The 15,055-nt window shown below is 41.9% G+C and overlaps 1 protein-coding gene across 1 annotated transcript in view; it reads right to left on the minus strand.

Moving 5' to 3' along the window:
* Positions 1–15,055, minus strand: part of snx13 (sorting nexin 13) — a 190,173-nt gene that overhangs the window by 148,421 nt on the left and 26,697 nt on the right. The window contains exon 2 of the mRNA XM_043690995.1: positions 2,986–3,098. Coding sequence (XP_043546930.1) covers positions 2,986–3,098 — 113 coding nt within the window. The remainder of the gene's footprint in view (positions 1–2,985; positions 3,099–15,055) is intronic.

Raw genomic sequence — 15,055 nt, forward strand, 5'->3', positions numbered from 1 at the left:
CTTTGAAATGAAATCCTATAACTGCAAAAGCATACACGATCTTTTTATTAAACAAAAACCTGACCAGCTTAATAAAAGCTGATTTAATAAGCACATAACTGTGCCAAAATTATTCAACTATGATACAAAGCAATTCTCAGTCTTCACATTTTTATAAAGAGAAACCAAAGTGGTGCAGCAGTAACACTCTTACATCTAGATCAGGAAACCTGGGTTCAGGTTCCATTTGGTCCAAAGTTGTGTCATAATATCTCTGAACAGGTCCATTTGGCCTGTACCAGTGTTTCGAGCCCTCTTATGATATAGTGGTAGTCTCCCTACCCCTGCGTCAGGAGGCCTGGGTTGAAGTCCCTTCTGTTCCAGAGGCATGTAAGAACATCTCTGAACAGATAGATTACAAATGTTTAGCAATTCAGCAGTGGTAATGCCATTGAAAGTCAAGAGAAAACATTTAGTTTTGCCTCTAGTTTAGCATAGCCATAACATGACAGTTAGAGGCAAGTAACAGCAACACCACCAATCAAAGCCTGGATGCTGTCTAGATGTTACTGTGCATGGAGCTGAGCTGCTGAATCACAAATAGCATTGAAACTTGTGTAATCATCAGCAAGTCTCCCTGTTGTTATTATGATGGAAGGAGAGTCACTGATGAAGCATACAGAGGTTAGACCAAGGCCAATACCCTGTCAAACTCCTGCAGTGATGTCTGGGACTGAGATGAGTAATCTTCAACAAACATATCCATTGTCCAATGTAATGGCTGTGAATCCAAACAGTAGGGAGAGTCAATTTCTATCTCAGGAGAATTCCCAGATGCCAGACTCAATTGAACACTGCTACAAGAGCAAAGGCAGTCACTATCATTTCACCTCTGCTGTTCAGTGCCTTGGCTTATTTTTCAACTAAAGGCTGTAACAAGGTCAGGAACCAAATGGTCCAAGTAGAACCCACATGGGCTAAATTGTCCAGTGTTCAGGGATGTGTAGGCTAGGTGTGTTGGTTAGGGGAAAGGGTCTGGGTGGGATATTCTTTGGAGGGTCAGTATGGACTTGTTGGGCCAAATGACTGTTTCTTAGTTTGGCCTGAATCCAAAATAAGTAATGAATAGGTTATTGCTCAGCAAGTGACAATGGTGCTTTCCATCATTGTGCTGATGAAGAGGACTAGTAAAGGTGGTAACTAGCCAGGTTGGATTTGTCTTGCTTTCTGTGTGCAGGACAAACCTGGCTAATATTCTATATTGTCAGGAAGATGCCAGTGTTGTAGCTGTACTGCAAACGTTTGGCTATGGGTACAGCTCGTTCTGGGACATGAGTCTTCAATGCTATTGCTAGAATGTTGTCAGAACTCAATCTTTAGAATGTCCAGTGCCTTCAGCCATTTCTAGAGAAGATGATGATATAGTGTTAATGTCGCTGGTCTAATAATCCAAAAACCCAGATACAGTGACTAAATCATTGGTTTAGTGATTACAGTGATTAAATCCCACCGTGGCAGCTCGTTGAATTAAAATTCAAACAAATCTGAAATATAAAGCTAGTCTAAGTAAGGTCAACCACTAAACTATAATTGACTGTGATAACATACATTTGATTCACAAATCTACTAAATTTAAAGAAGAAAATTTATCATAATTAGTTGGTTTGGCATGCATATGACTCCACACAGGTTTTTAACTACCCTCTGAAATTGTTGACCAAGCCATTCAGTTTAAAGGCAATCATGAATGGCTAACAAATGCTGACTTTTGTTATCATTGTAATGAAACAATAAAAAACAAAATTTCTAGATGTCACTCTGACGAATCAAATTGGTTGAAGACTGCCATGTAATTCTGGGGAGTTCAGGAAGAAGAGAGATGCAATTGGATCAGTGTTCTCTTTTGAACTAATGTGCTAGACTCCGTCATCAATAAGGATGGGGTTACTTGTGAAGACTTCTGTTATCTGTTGAAATATCCACCATCATTTATAACCAGATGGACAGAACTGGAGAGCATAAATTTGATGTACTGATTGTGGGATTGCTCAGTTCTGTTCAGTGCAAGTGACTTCCACTGTTTGGTATGTAAGGAGTGCAATGTGGCAGCTTCACCACACTGACACCTTATTTTTATGTACTTCTACTGCTGCGACATATGGATATTTCTGTGAATCGCAGACTGGCCTTTCTCATTTTTGTTGTTTCCTTTACAACCTGCCACAGGTACATTCCAAAAGTTCTCCTTTTGACAGGTTTCCTAATTTTGGCATAAAAGCTACTGCACAACAGGAAATCATTACGGCAACAGGGTTAAATTTTCCATTTTCATTTCCAGTGCTTAGGTCAATACAGAGTAGTCTGCACTACTTCAGAAGGTATAGCGGTTTGATACAACTGTGTGGCTATCAGGACCATATGAGAAGAGTCAGTCAGTCAGTCAATCACATTTTGGTGGATTTGGAGTCAAATGCAAGCTAGACCAAACAAGACAGCAGATTTCCCTCACTAAAAAAGTTAGAAAGCCAGATTTATTTTTCAAACGAATTAACAATGGTTACACAATTGTCATTCGACTAGGTTTCAATTCCAGATATCACTGGATTTAAATTTCAATATCTGCTGTGGTGGGATTCAAGCCTGCACTCTTGCATTACTAGTCCAGTGACATTATCACTGCACCACTGCCACTCCTTTTTGTGAGCAGCTACTCTAGTATTTTTATAACATTGAACTGAAGAAACATTTTTACTACCGCAGCTGGATTTTAAATCATTGTTAAAATTCAAAAATAAAGTCAATTACAATTTCTAGCAAGATACTCAATTTGAAAGAAGATTGTGCAGCACAGACATAAATGAGTCAAGAATTAAATACTTCCATGCATCATTTTCGATGAAGAGCCAAAGACTCAAATAGTTAATACAGCAGATATCCACAAGTAACATCGTTTTTATCTACGGAGATAATAGAGGATACAATGTTGTAATAAAACATTATACTTACCCACCAAGAAAGCACAGGATATAGAACGCAAAGTAAAATATAGCAAAAGGTCCAAAAGTGACTACAAAAAGAACGACGCCAAGGCCTCCCCATCCCCATATGGAAACACCAGCCTGAAACAAGAACAAATAAAGCATGTGTGAGGAAAGAGAACATAAAGGCATGTCCAACAATATTTGATAAAAACTGGAGTAATTTATAGCATATATAATTTAATAGTAAATTACAATCCAACCGTGGGAAGTAAAACCAATGCACTCAAATGTTTAAAATCAGGCACAAATGTAGACACTAAAAATAGAGAGCAATATTTTCTTAATAATTTGCACCACCTCTGGTTACATGCTCTGGGCCATTACAGAAGGCACGTAAAAGACATGTTGACAATATGGGCTCTCGGGTGGGTGGGGTGGGGGAATTCAATAAATTCCTTGATATTATCATGCAATATGTCAAAGCACTGTATAATTCAATTCAAGTTCAAGATTTAGGTACACTGTAAATGAATTTCCACAAGTAGTTTACACGACCCATAAACTTTTTTCTGCCTCAAATAGCACAGAAGATTTGCAATTACTCTTAAACCAAGACACTGTGCTGGTTTATATTAATTGCCCACCATACATCGCTCCCATAAGCAGAATTATACCCAACTGTCTAATTAAAGCCAAACTGTGTTGGACTCCTTCTTTGGTATTAGAAAGCACACAAATAAAAAGAGTCAGATCCTATCAGCACCATTACATATAAAAGACCTCAGACTGAAAAAAAAAGTTGAAAAAGGATTTTGAAAATTCTTTTCCAAGATTTGTTTTGACAATAAGCTGCACAAACATTGACTTGGATTCTGCAGTTAGCAGCGAAGTTGCTCACCACAGCCCTTGAGAAACGTCACCTACAAAAATCCAGTGGTGTGGATTTCACATTTTCTGTGATTAATTGAATTCTAATTTCATCTGAACAGATCTCAGCAAGCAGCATAAATAGCCAACACTGAAAAGTTTTCAGACAAAAACCACCAAGTAAAAAGATTGGGATATACACATGATTAAGGCAAAATTTAAATTATCATAACTTAAATCTTTATATTTGCCATGATATAATGATGAAGAAATTTATAAAATGAGTTGATCTTATGAAGTTAGGTTGCTAAGCAGTAGGAGAAAACTCAGAGCCTGCTCTGCCAGTCAATAAAATTATGAACGAATTGATTACTCGACAGTCCCACTTCCCCATCTCATCTTCCACCTCATTACTTATCAAGAAACTGCCTTTGATTCCACCACCAGTGGAACAGAGTTCCAAACGGTAAGAAAACAAAATTCTCATTATGGTACCTCTTACACCATGAGGTCCTTCTTTGTGCATTAATATTTTTACATGGTACCTCGATAAATGATTTGTGGAAATCCAATTACAGTACATCTACAGAGTCCCCTTAATTATCACCAAATGACACTTCCTCAAAAAACTCCAATACATTTGTTAAACGTACTGTTCCTTAAAAGCCTCCTTCAAGATCAACTTTAATATCGTCCCTATGACAGACATGCGTCAAGCTCACTAGCCTATAGCTTCCTGTTTTGTGCCCTCTTTTATTCAAGAAAGGATTGATGCTTGCTACTTTCCAATCTGCTGGAATGTTTCTAAAATTTGCTGGATTCTGGAAAACCACCACCAATGCTCTCAGAAGCCACCACTTTTAAAACTCTAGGATGAAATCCATTTGAAACTAGGGACTTGTCAGCCTGCAGATCCATCAGTCACTCAGTACTTTGCTGATTATTGAAATTACACTAAATTCCTCAATCTAGGGGAACAGACCATAAAGTCGAGCCCTGCATCACAGAGCTGCTCAAGAAGAACCTTTTCAAAAACCAAAGTATCGTTCTTCAGACCTTCTTTGCAAAGGCACATTCCAGAAGACGAGTGACAGTTCCTTCTCTCAAACCCCAGCATTGCTTCAATGGCAGCATGCAGTGTCCTGGGATCGGGTATACAGAGCCCTTCTCAGGATCAGCCAAGCAATATCATGGTGCTAATTGGGACGTTCTGGCAATGAGGCATACTGCCAAATTACTTTGACAGTCTGCTCAGGGAACCACCCAACATGTTCAACTCTCTCTTTCTCCCGCAAGATTAGAGGATGCTATGTGCCGACCATTGCCTGATGGACTTGTAGTCAAGTGTTTTCCTTTACAAATTTTTCCACAAGAGACAGATGATACAGAATGATCAAACTATTTGCGTTCCGCAGCAACAAGGCCAGGCCAATCCTTTGTAACACCAGGGATAGACAGAACATTAGTATACAGTGACACTTAGCTTTTGCATACCAAGGGTCTCTACACAGCCTGTTTTAGCTGATGGTCAAAGAGGCTATCAGAATGAGGGTGGCGTTACATACCAGTGCTGATGAGGAAATTGTCCATTTCCCTGTCCTGCATGTAGGCGATCGTATCCCTGAAGAGCACAAAGCTTTCAGGGATCTTCCTGCCCAGTGCAGCACAGGAGTGGTTGGGGTGAATCACTGATCCCAGAGAAGACCTGACCTAATTGGCATGACTGTACACAGGATTTTATAATCCACATTCAAAAGTGAATTGGTCGCTAAGTTCCAAGTTCCTTCCTCTTGTACATGAGGGTGACGATTTCTTTCCTCATGGATTCACACAAGCTATCTACCAGAAACATACTGTCGTACACCCCCAGCAGGTCCTGACCTACCAAGTTGCATAGAGCTAAATAGAACACGGCTGATAAGCCATCACTTAGGGAAGATTTATTCTTTTCCAAAGGACTCAAGGGCTTTGGTCAGCTCACCTGGAGATAACAGCTGGTCCAGTCTTTCCTGAATGTTGTTGTTTAAGACGACAGTGACAGAGGACAGGAATGATTGAGAGACCGTGCTGCCTGTGGGTTTTGTCATACAGTCCAGAATAAAAGGATTGGCTGAGCCTCAGGATGTCAGGCTGATATGACATTACTGACCCATCTTCTTCCTTCAGGCTGCTGATCACAGAACTCTCCAGGTGCACCTTCTGGAAGAATAAATGCGAACACGTCTCATCCTACTGCATGGACCAAACCCTGGATCAAATATTATCTTGGAGGCCTCAGGCGAAGTGTGTGGGTTGCTGGCACTTCACCACGTGACGTCCTCCTTGACATCACTTGCAGCAGGAATAGGTTCAGAAGTCGTAGATTCATTCGCAGAGCTGGTTTGGTTTTCGGCAAATGTTTTGTCGCCTCACTAGGTGACATCATCAGTGCATCTTCAATATGGTATTGGCAGTCTGACCCACCTGTTATTTGTGTATCTCTGTTTTTTGGTATTTCCAGTTCTGTATCTGAGTGGTTTGTATATGGTGTCCTGTTCAATGTGTTTGTTGATTGAGTTCCGGTTAGAGTACCAGGTTTTCATGAATTCTCTCGCGGGTCTCTGTTTTGCCTGTGCTAGGATGGTTACATTGTCCCAGGTGAATTTGTTGTCTGTGTAGTTGGAAATAAAGTCATAGAGATGTAGAGCAAGGAAAAAGACCTTTCAGTTCAACTCATCCATGCAGACCAGATATCCCAACCCAATCTAGTCCCACCTGCCAGCACCTGGCCCATATCCCTTCAAACCCTTCCTATTTATATAACCACCCAGATGCCTTTTAAATGTTCAATTGTACCAGCCTCCACCACTTCCTCTCGCAGTCCATTCCATACACACACCACCCACTGCATTAAAAAGGTGCCCCTTAGTTCCCTTTTATATCTTTTCCCTCACCCTAAACCTATACCCTCTAGTTCTGGACTCTCACACCCCAGAAAAAAAGATTTTGTCTATTTATCCTATCCATGCCCCTCATGTGCGGCACGGTGGCTCAGTGGTTAGCACTGCTGCCTCACAGCATCATGGTCCCAGGTTCGATTTCAGCCTCGGGCAATTGTCCGTATGGAGTTTGCACATTCTCCCAGTGTCTGCGTGGGTTTCCTCCATGTGCTTTGGTTTCCACCCACAGTCCAAAAATGCGCAGGTCAGGTGAATTGGCTGTGCTAAATTGCCCATAGTGTTAGGTGCATTAGTCAGAGGGTTTGGGTGGGTCACTCTTCGGAGTGTCGGTGTGGACTTGTTGGGCCGAAGGGTCTGTTTCCACACTATAGGGAATCTAATCTAATCAAATCATGATTTTATAAACCCCTATAAAGGTCACCTCTCAGCCTCCAACGCTCCAGGGAAAACAGCCCCAGCCTACTGAACCTCTCCCAAAAGCTCAAATCCTCCAACCCTGGCAACATCCTTGTAAATCTTTTCTGAACCCTTTCAAGTTTCACAACATCTTTCTGATAGGAAGGAGACCAGAATTATAAGCAATATTGCAAAAGTGGCCTAGCCAATGTTCTGTACAGCTGTAACATGACCTCCTAACTCTTGTACTCAATACACTGACCAATAAAGGAAAGCATAACAAATGCCTATCTACCTGCAGCTCTACTTTCAAGGAGCTATGAACCTGCACTCCAAGGTCTCTTTGTTCAGCAACACTCCCTAGGTCTTTACCATTAAGTGTATAAAGTCCTGCTAAGATTTGCCTTCCAAAATACAGCACCTCACATTTATCTGAATTAAACTCCATCGGCCACTCCTCAGCGCATTGGCCCATCTGATCAAGATCTCATTGTATTCTGAGGTAACCCTCCTCGCTGTCCACTGCACCTCCAATTTTGGTGTCATCTGCAAACTTACTAACTATAGCTCTTAAGCTCACATCCAAATCATTTAAATAAATTACCAAAAGTAGCGAACCCAGCACCGATCCTTGTGGCACACCACTGGTCACAGGCCTCCAATCTAAAAAACAACCCTCCACCACCACCCTGTCTTCTACTTTTAAGCCAGTACTGTATCCCAATGGCTCGTTCTCCCTGTATTCCATGAGATTGAACCTTGCTAACCAGTCTCCCATGGGGAACCTCGTCGAACACCTTACTGAAGTCCATATAGATCATAGCTACCTCTCTGCCCTCATTAATCCTCTTTATTACTTCAAAAAAAGTCAGGTTTGTGAGACATGATTTCCCATGCACAAAGCCATGTTGACTATCCCTAATCAATGGAGAAGGTGTGACTAGAAAAATACAGCAGGTCAGGCAGCATCTGAGGAGCAGGAAAATCAACATTTTGGGCAAAAGCCCTTCATCAGGAACTCCTTTTATACCGAATCAGTCCTTGCCTTACCAAATACATGTACATCCTTTCCCTCAGGATTCCCTCCAACAATGTGCCCACCACCGATGTCAGGCTCACTGATCTATAGTTCCCTGATTTGTCCTGACCACCTTTCTTAAATAGTGGCACCATGTTAGCCAACCTTCAGTCTTGGGGCACCTCACCTATGACTATCGATGATACAAATATCTCAGCAAGGGGCCCAGCAATCAGTTCCCAAGCTTCACGTGAGTTCTAGGGTATACCTGATTGGGTCCTGGAGATTTATCCACCTTTAAGCGTTTCAAGATATCCAGCACTTCCTCAAGCACAATCCAACACAAATGTAACATGGACATTTTTCAAGATGTCACCATCTATTTCCCTATATTCTATATCTTCCATGTCCTTTTCCACAGTTAACACTGATGCAAAATACTGGTTTAGTATCTCCCCATCTCCTACGGCTCCAAACAAAGGCCACCTTGCTGATCTTTGAGGAGCCCTATTCTCTCCCGAGTTACCCTTTAGTCCTTATTGTATTTGTAAAAACCTCTTGGATTCTCCTTAACGCTATTTGCCAAAGGTATCTCATGCCCACTGATTTCCCTCTCAGGTATACTCCTATTGATTTTATACTCTCAGGATTCACTCGATCTATCCTGTCTATACCTGACATATGCTTCCTTCTTTTTCTTAACCAAACCCTCAATTTCTTTAGTCATCCAACATTCCCTACACCTACCAACCCTTCCTTTCACCCTAACAGGAATATACTGTCTCTGCAATCTCGTTATCTCATTTCTACAGGCTTCCCATTTTCCAGCTGTCCCTTTACCTGCGAACATCTGCCCCCAATCAACTTTTGAAAGTTCTTGCCTAATACCATCAAAATTGGCCTTTCTCCAATTTAGAACTTCAACTGTTAGATCTGGTCTATCCTTTTACATAACTATTTTAAAACAAATAGAATTATGGTCGCTGGCCCCAAAGTGCTCCCCCACTGACACCTCAATCACCTGCCCGGCCTTATTTCCCAAGCGTAGGTCAAGTTTTGCACCTTCTCTAGTAGGTACATCCACATATTGAAATCAGAAAATTTTCTTGTACATGCTTAACAAATTCCTCTCCATCTTAACATTATGGCAGTCCCAGTCTGTGTTTGGAAAGTTAAAATCCCCAACTATAACCTCACTATTAGTCTTACAGATAACAAAGATCTCCTTACAAATTTGTTTCTCAAATTTTTCTATGACTATTAGGGGGTCTATAGTACAATTCCAATAAAGGTGATCAGCCATTTCATATTTTTCAGTCCCATCCAAATAACTTGCATGGATGCATTTCCAGGAATATCCTACCCGAGTACAGCTCTAATGTTATTCTTTATCAAAAGTGAGTGTGTACTGATCATATCTGGCAGTGGCAAGTTGATTTTCATACATTCATATGGTCAGTTTTCTTCCTGTTTGTCCTATGAAAAGTGTTTTCACAGTTCTTGGAGGGTATCTCGTAAATTAACATTTGTCCTGTTGGATGTGTGTGTCACCCTTTGTGAGGAGCCAGTGTGGAAACACATCATGTAGTGGTTTTAAAGCTACACACGTTAATATTGGCAATTTTCAAACCTATTTCAGATGGTTTTACATTATCAAGCGTCCAATACGCATTCACCCATGGTATTGTCACTGTGCAAGCTCCTCCATCTCCATGGTGAACTGTTGCACCCTCAGGGCTGAGTCAACTGACCTGTTCCTCTCTAGGGTTTTTGCCCCGATCCAGTGTCATTGGAGCAAGTACTAAGCCAAGAATATCAGTTCTGAATTGGACAGAGCTGCCATCATGTTCTCCTCCATGTTGCCCAGAGCAGTGATGTGGCTCCCGAGGAACAGGGATTATGTTTCACTGGGCCACTCACAAAGTCCACCATTTCAAAGTTTTGTGATGGGCTCCTAATGTCTTTTTTTTTGTTGGTGGCCATCGCTCCGGATATCTTCATCATGGGAGGTATGTCCTTCATGCAGCTGTCTCTTGCTGAGGGCTTGCCAGGTCCGATGGATTTTCCTTTATCTGTTGTTCTCCACCCTTGTTCACTCCCCGAACTAGTTTGTTTTCTTCTCCTCAATTGCCTGTGACTTCTCGGTGGAGGTTGTGCTGTTGCACTGGCTTCCGTTCTCTCCTCGCCAACCTTTCCCGCCCTCTGAATCACCTTTATTTCACCCTCACCTTGTCCTACACTTACTTGTCCAGATCCCAAACAAGTGCATCATACCAGCGCTGTTGCCTTCCAACTGCATGTACCTTTTCAGGAAGGTCAGAACATTTGCTGCAGGATACTGGGATCATACATGTGGATGGTAACTAGCCAGCACTTTTGCACAGGTAGGATAAACAGCAGTGCTGCTGACAAGATGAACAGGGGACCCTCACCATCTTTTTCATCAAGTACTTCAGGAGGAGCTTGCATGGTTTCATGCTCCAGAAGGTCACATCAAAATAACCCCCGCTGGGGAAATCCTGAAGTCAGTAGATTTTGGAACCCGCAGAAATTGAGGAGGATCTTCTTCACGAAGAAAAGTCCAATCAACCCGCATTCCTTCTTTAACTCTCTACACAGCCACCCCAACTGTGTTGCAGACACAAAAACAGAAGTTGCTGGAAAAGCTCAGCAGCAGGGCTGGCAGCATCTGTGAAAATAAATCAGAGTTAATAGTTCGGGTCTAATGACTGTTCCTCAGAACGGTTCCAGACATCCTGGCCTAGGGTGCAGGTGCTTGTAGCAGTCATAGCTCTGGTTGGCTATAAACCGAACTATCATTAGGCCAAAGCCAACATGAAGAGTCACTAATAGCAGTTGAGTCCAATGCCCAATCACGATCCATTGATGATCTCAAAAATCTCCTGATGATGCGCAACTGTGAGCTTACACTTTATCTTAACGATTCTGCACAAGCGTGATTTAAAAATGGCACATGGCATGAATGCACTGTTGTCAACAAATACAGCCTTTTTAAATATATGTAATAACACTTGCTGATTGTCTTACACTCTGATGTCCACCTACTGATTAACCTTGAATCATTCTCTTTTTTTTACCTTCTGTCCAATCATCAGCTACTCATTTTGTAAAACTGAATCTATGTTTAAATAATAGTCGACATGCTGAAAAATATTTTAAAGTCTAACATGTTAAATGATTCCTGCTTAAGTTATTTAACAACAGGCTACATTATGCTAGTTTCTTATTCAGCTTTTCTCCAAGCACTCCTAGAACATATAATTTTAACAGGTTTTCTGTAATGTATATAATGTATTCAAAATAAATGATATGTTGAAATGTATGAGAACAAATTATTTTCAAATAAATCTGATAACATAGAAGGTTCACAGTAAGAAGATCATAACGTAGTGGTAACATCACTGGACTTGCGATCCAGAGGCCAAGGTTAAAGCTCTGAAAACAGGTTATAATTGTATCATGATGGAATTTAATTTCAATGAGTAAGTTAATAGGCTTAAAGTCAGTGACAGCGATATCCTGAAAAACACTCATAGAAGCCCATTGTCCCTCCTGGCCTAAACTTGCATACATGCAATTCCAGACCCTCGATAGTATGATTGATTAGTGAATATCTTCTGCATTTGTGAATGGGAAGAAATGCTAGCTTTATCAGTAACTCCTACATTCCATAAAACAAAAAAGTGATTTCCCGCAAAATAAAAGTTACTGTTTTATCGCCTTCCAAAATGTGACAAAAAATATTTAAACCTAAATCTTGAAGGCTGGATCAGTTTTGAGCAGTTTTATTTACTGGCTAACACTTAGTTTTATTCTATTAAATTTCCCAGCATTCATTTCAGTTGCTGATATTTATCAGGAGATTAATAGCTGGCTACTCAGCTGCTCAAGACTGAAATAGCTTTTAGATGACAAGGCAGTTGGCACACAGCTAAAGAAATAGTTGAGGAGAAAACCAGTTATGCTACAGTAGCACTTTTTGATCACAACCAAAAGTGTAAAAGCACAGACTGTTAGGTAGCTAAATATTTATAAGGCTATGAGAAATGCCAGTGCAAAATGGTTATTGCCTCAGTTAATGTGCTCTTTCGGTTAACTTGGTTCCACCCACACTGTCCCATCTCTATTTGTCAATGACATCTCTGTTTTAGTCTATCTCAAGAAACAACACAAAAGGCAACAAGGCATTTAATCCTGCAACCTCATACTCAAGCTTAATCCACTTCCATCAATGGAACTGTGCAGCAACAGTAGCTTTGATAACTTGTGGTCAATATAACTGCATACTTTTTTCACATATGCTGTTAAGGTGCTCAATTCCATTTTAAAGAGCCACAGATTTTTCTGTAGTGCCTTTGCTAATGACACATTCTTTAACCCAATAACCCTGCTGTCTTATTGACTCAGCAAGTAGCAGTGGAGATTGTTTTGAGAAGGCAAATCTGTCATAACTTTGAATATTTCAACCAGATTGCCTATATTTCTTCACTTTCCAGTGGAAAAAAATACCCAAATTGTTCTTTGTTCATAACTGAAGTGAACAATTAGCTAGACAGATGGTGACATGTTCATATTAGCATTAATATAATGGATCAATCAGTGTTCCAGCTCAGGAATATATGGGACAAAAACAAAAACTTGTTGAGAGACAGGTCTAGAGACCAAAAAAAACTGCAGATGCTAGAAAAGTAGGAGGCTGGAGGAACACAGCAAGCCAGACAGCATCAGGTGGTGGTGAAGTCGATGTTTCGGGTGTAACCCTTCTTCAAGGCTGGGAGTGGGTGTAGGGGAAGCTGCAGATAAAGGGGGGCAGAGAGGTGGTGGGGATAGGTGAAGACAGGTAGAGGGTACAACCTGGTTGGTCAATGGGAGGAACGAATCCAGTTGGTGGCAGGGAGGAGTGGAAGGGAGGGGGAGGGGAGCGGCTGGGAATGGAGGTTAATTGAAACTGGAGAACTCCATGTTCAGTCCTCCGGGCTGTATGCTGCCTAGGCAGAAGTTGAGGTGTTGTTCCTCCAATTTGCAGTTTGGTTTTTTGTGGCAATGGAGGAGACCAAGGATGGTCATGTCGAAAAAAAGACTGGGAAGGGGAATTAAAATGGGTGGTGACCGGATGGTCTGGTCAACCCCTGCAGGCCCAGCTGCAACGCTCGGCAAACCATTCCCTAAGTTTATGTTTGGTCTCCCCGATGTAGAGAAGACCACATCGTGAGCACCTGATGCAGTAAACTAGGTTGGAAGAGAGGCAGGTGAACCTTTGTCTCACCTGGAAGGACTGTTTGGGGACCTGGATAGAGGTGAGGGGGGGTGGTTTACCAGCAGATTTTGCATCTTTTCCAATTGGAGGGGAAGTTATCTGGGGGTTTGGGTGGGGTTGTTTGGTGGGGAGAGTGGCACAAACCAAGGAGTGTCGAAGGGAACGGTCCTTGCAGAAGGCAGAGAGGGGTGGGGAGATGGCTTGGTAGTGGGGTCTAATTGGAGTTGGCAGAAGTGTTTAAAGGATAATACAGTGGATGTGGTGACTGGTGGGGTAGTAGGTGAGGACAAGGGAGATTCTGTCTTTCTTGTGTATGAAGGCAGCGGGTTTAGAGCAGTGGAACAGGGAATGTAGGTGCTGTGGTGGAGGGCTGTCTGGATGACAGAGGGAGGAAAAGTACATTGTTCCAAATAGGTGGACATCTGGGATGCTTGGGAGTGGAATATCTCATCCGAGCAGATGCGGTGGAGGTGGAGAAATTGAGAGAACGAAATCAAGTTTTGCAAGATACTGGGTGGGAGAAGGTGTAGTACAGGCAGTTATGGGAGTCTGTGTGTTTGTAGTAAACGTCCATCTGAATACTGTCACCGAAGATTAAAATGGAGAGGTCAAGAAAGGGGAGGGAAGTGTCTGAAATGGACCAAGTGAATTTGAGGGCAGGGTGGAAGTTGTGGGCAAAGTTGATAAACTGTTCCAGTTCAGCCTGGGTGCAGGCATCGATGCAGCCATCGATGTAACAGCGTACGATATGGGGCACAGTGTCTGTGTGGGTTATGAAGAGGGATTGTTCAACACAGTTGACAAATAGGCAGGAGTAGCTGGGGCCCACCTGGGCACCGAAGGCCACCACCTGGATTTCAAGGAAATGGCAGGAGTTAAAGGACAAGTTGTTGAGGATGAGGGCTGGTTTGGCAAGGCAGAGAAGCATACTGGAGGAGGGGGACTGGATGGGTCTGTTGGAGAGGAGGAAGCGGAGGGCCTGAAGGCCATCCTTGTCGGGTATGGACATGTATAGGACTGCATGCCCATAATGAAGATAAAGCTAGGGGGGCAGAGGATCTGGAAGTTACTGAAGAGATGAAAGGCGTGGTTGATGTCACGGATGTAGGTGGGAAGTGCCTGAACCAAGAGGGAAGAGGATGAAGTAGAGTTAGGACTAGATGAGTTTGGTGGGGTGGAAGAATGCCGAGACAATGGGTTAGTCGGAACTCCCAATGTTTTGATCCCTTTTACAGTATAAGGGCATTGCAAGGCATGAACAAATTGAAAACTGAAGGACATTTACACCCATTTACCAATTGTCATTGTTTTAAAAGGTAGGTTATGGTGTAGGCAAATCAGGCTACATAAGTGTATCTCCCGCAGTATCTCAAAGCTTCACATTAAGTTTTGGGAGGGTTCCCTACAATTCAATTTATCATTATTTTACAACATACAAGTTGCTGCATTGATGTTTTGCTTCTGCTGATTGAGTATCCATTCCAATTTCAATATTAGTTTCTTACTAGCCACTTCCTCAACTGTAAATGTTCTCAGGTTAAATTTATTCAATGTATCCACCATTGAAAACACACAACAGTAATAAAAACACAAAACA

The sequence above is a fragment of the Chiloscyllium plagiosum genome, chromosome 5 (assembly GCF_004010195.1).
Source record: "Chiloscyllium plagiosum isolate BGI_BamShark_2017 chromosome 5, ASM401019v2, whole genome shotgun sequence".
Classification (NCBI taxonomy): Eukaryota; Metazoa; Chordata; class Chondrichthyes; order Orectolobiformes; family Hemiscylliidae; genus Chiloscyllium; species Chiloscyllium plagiosum.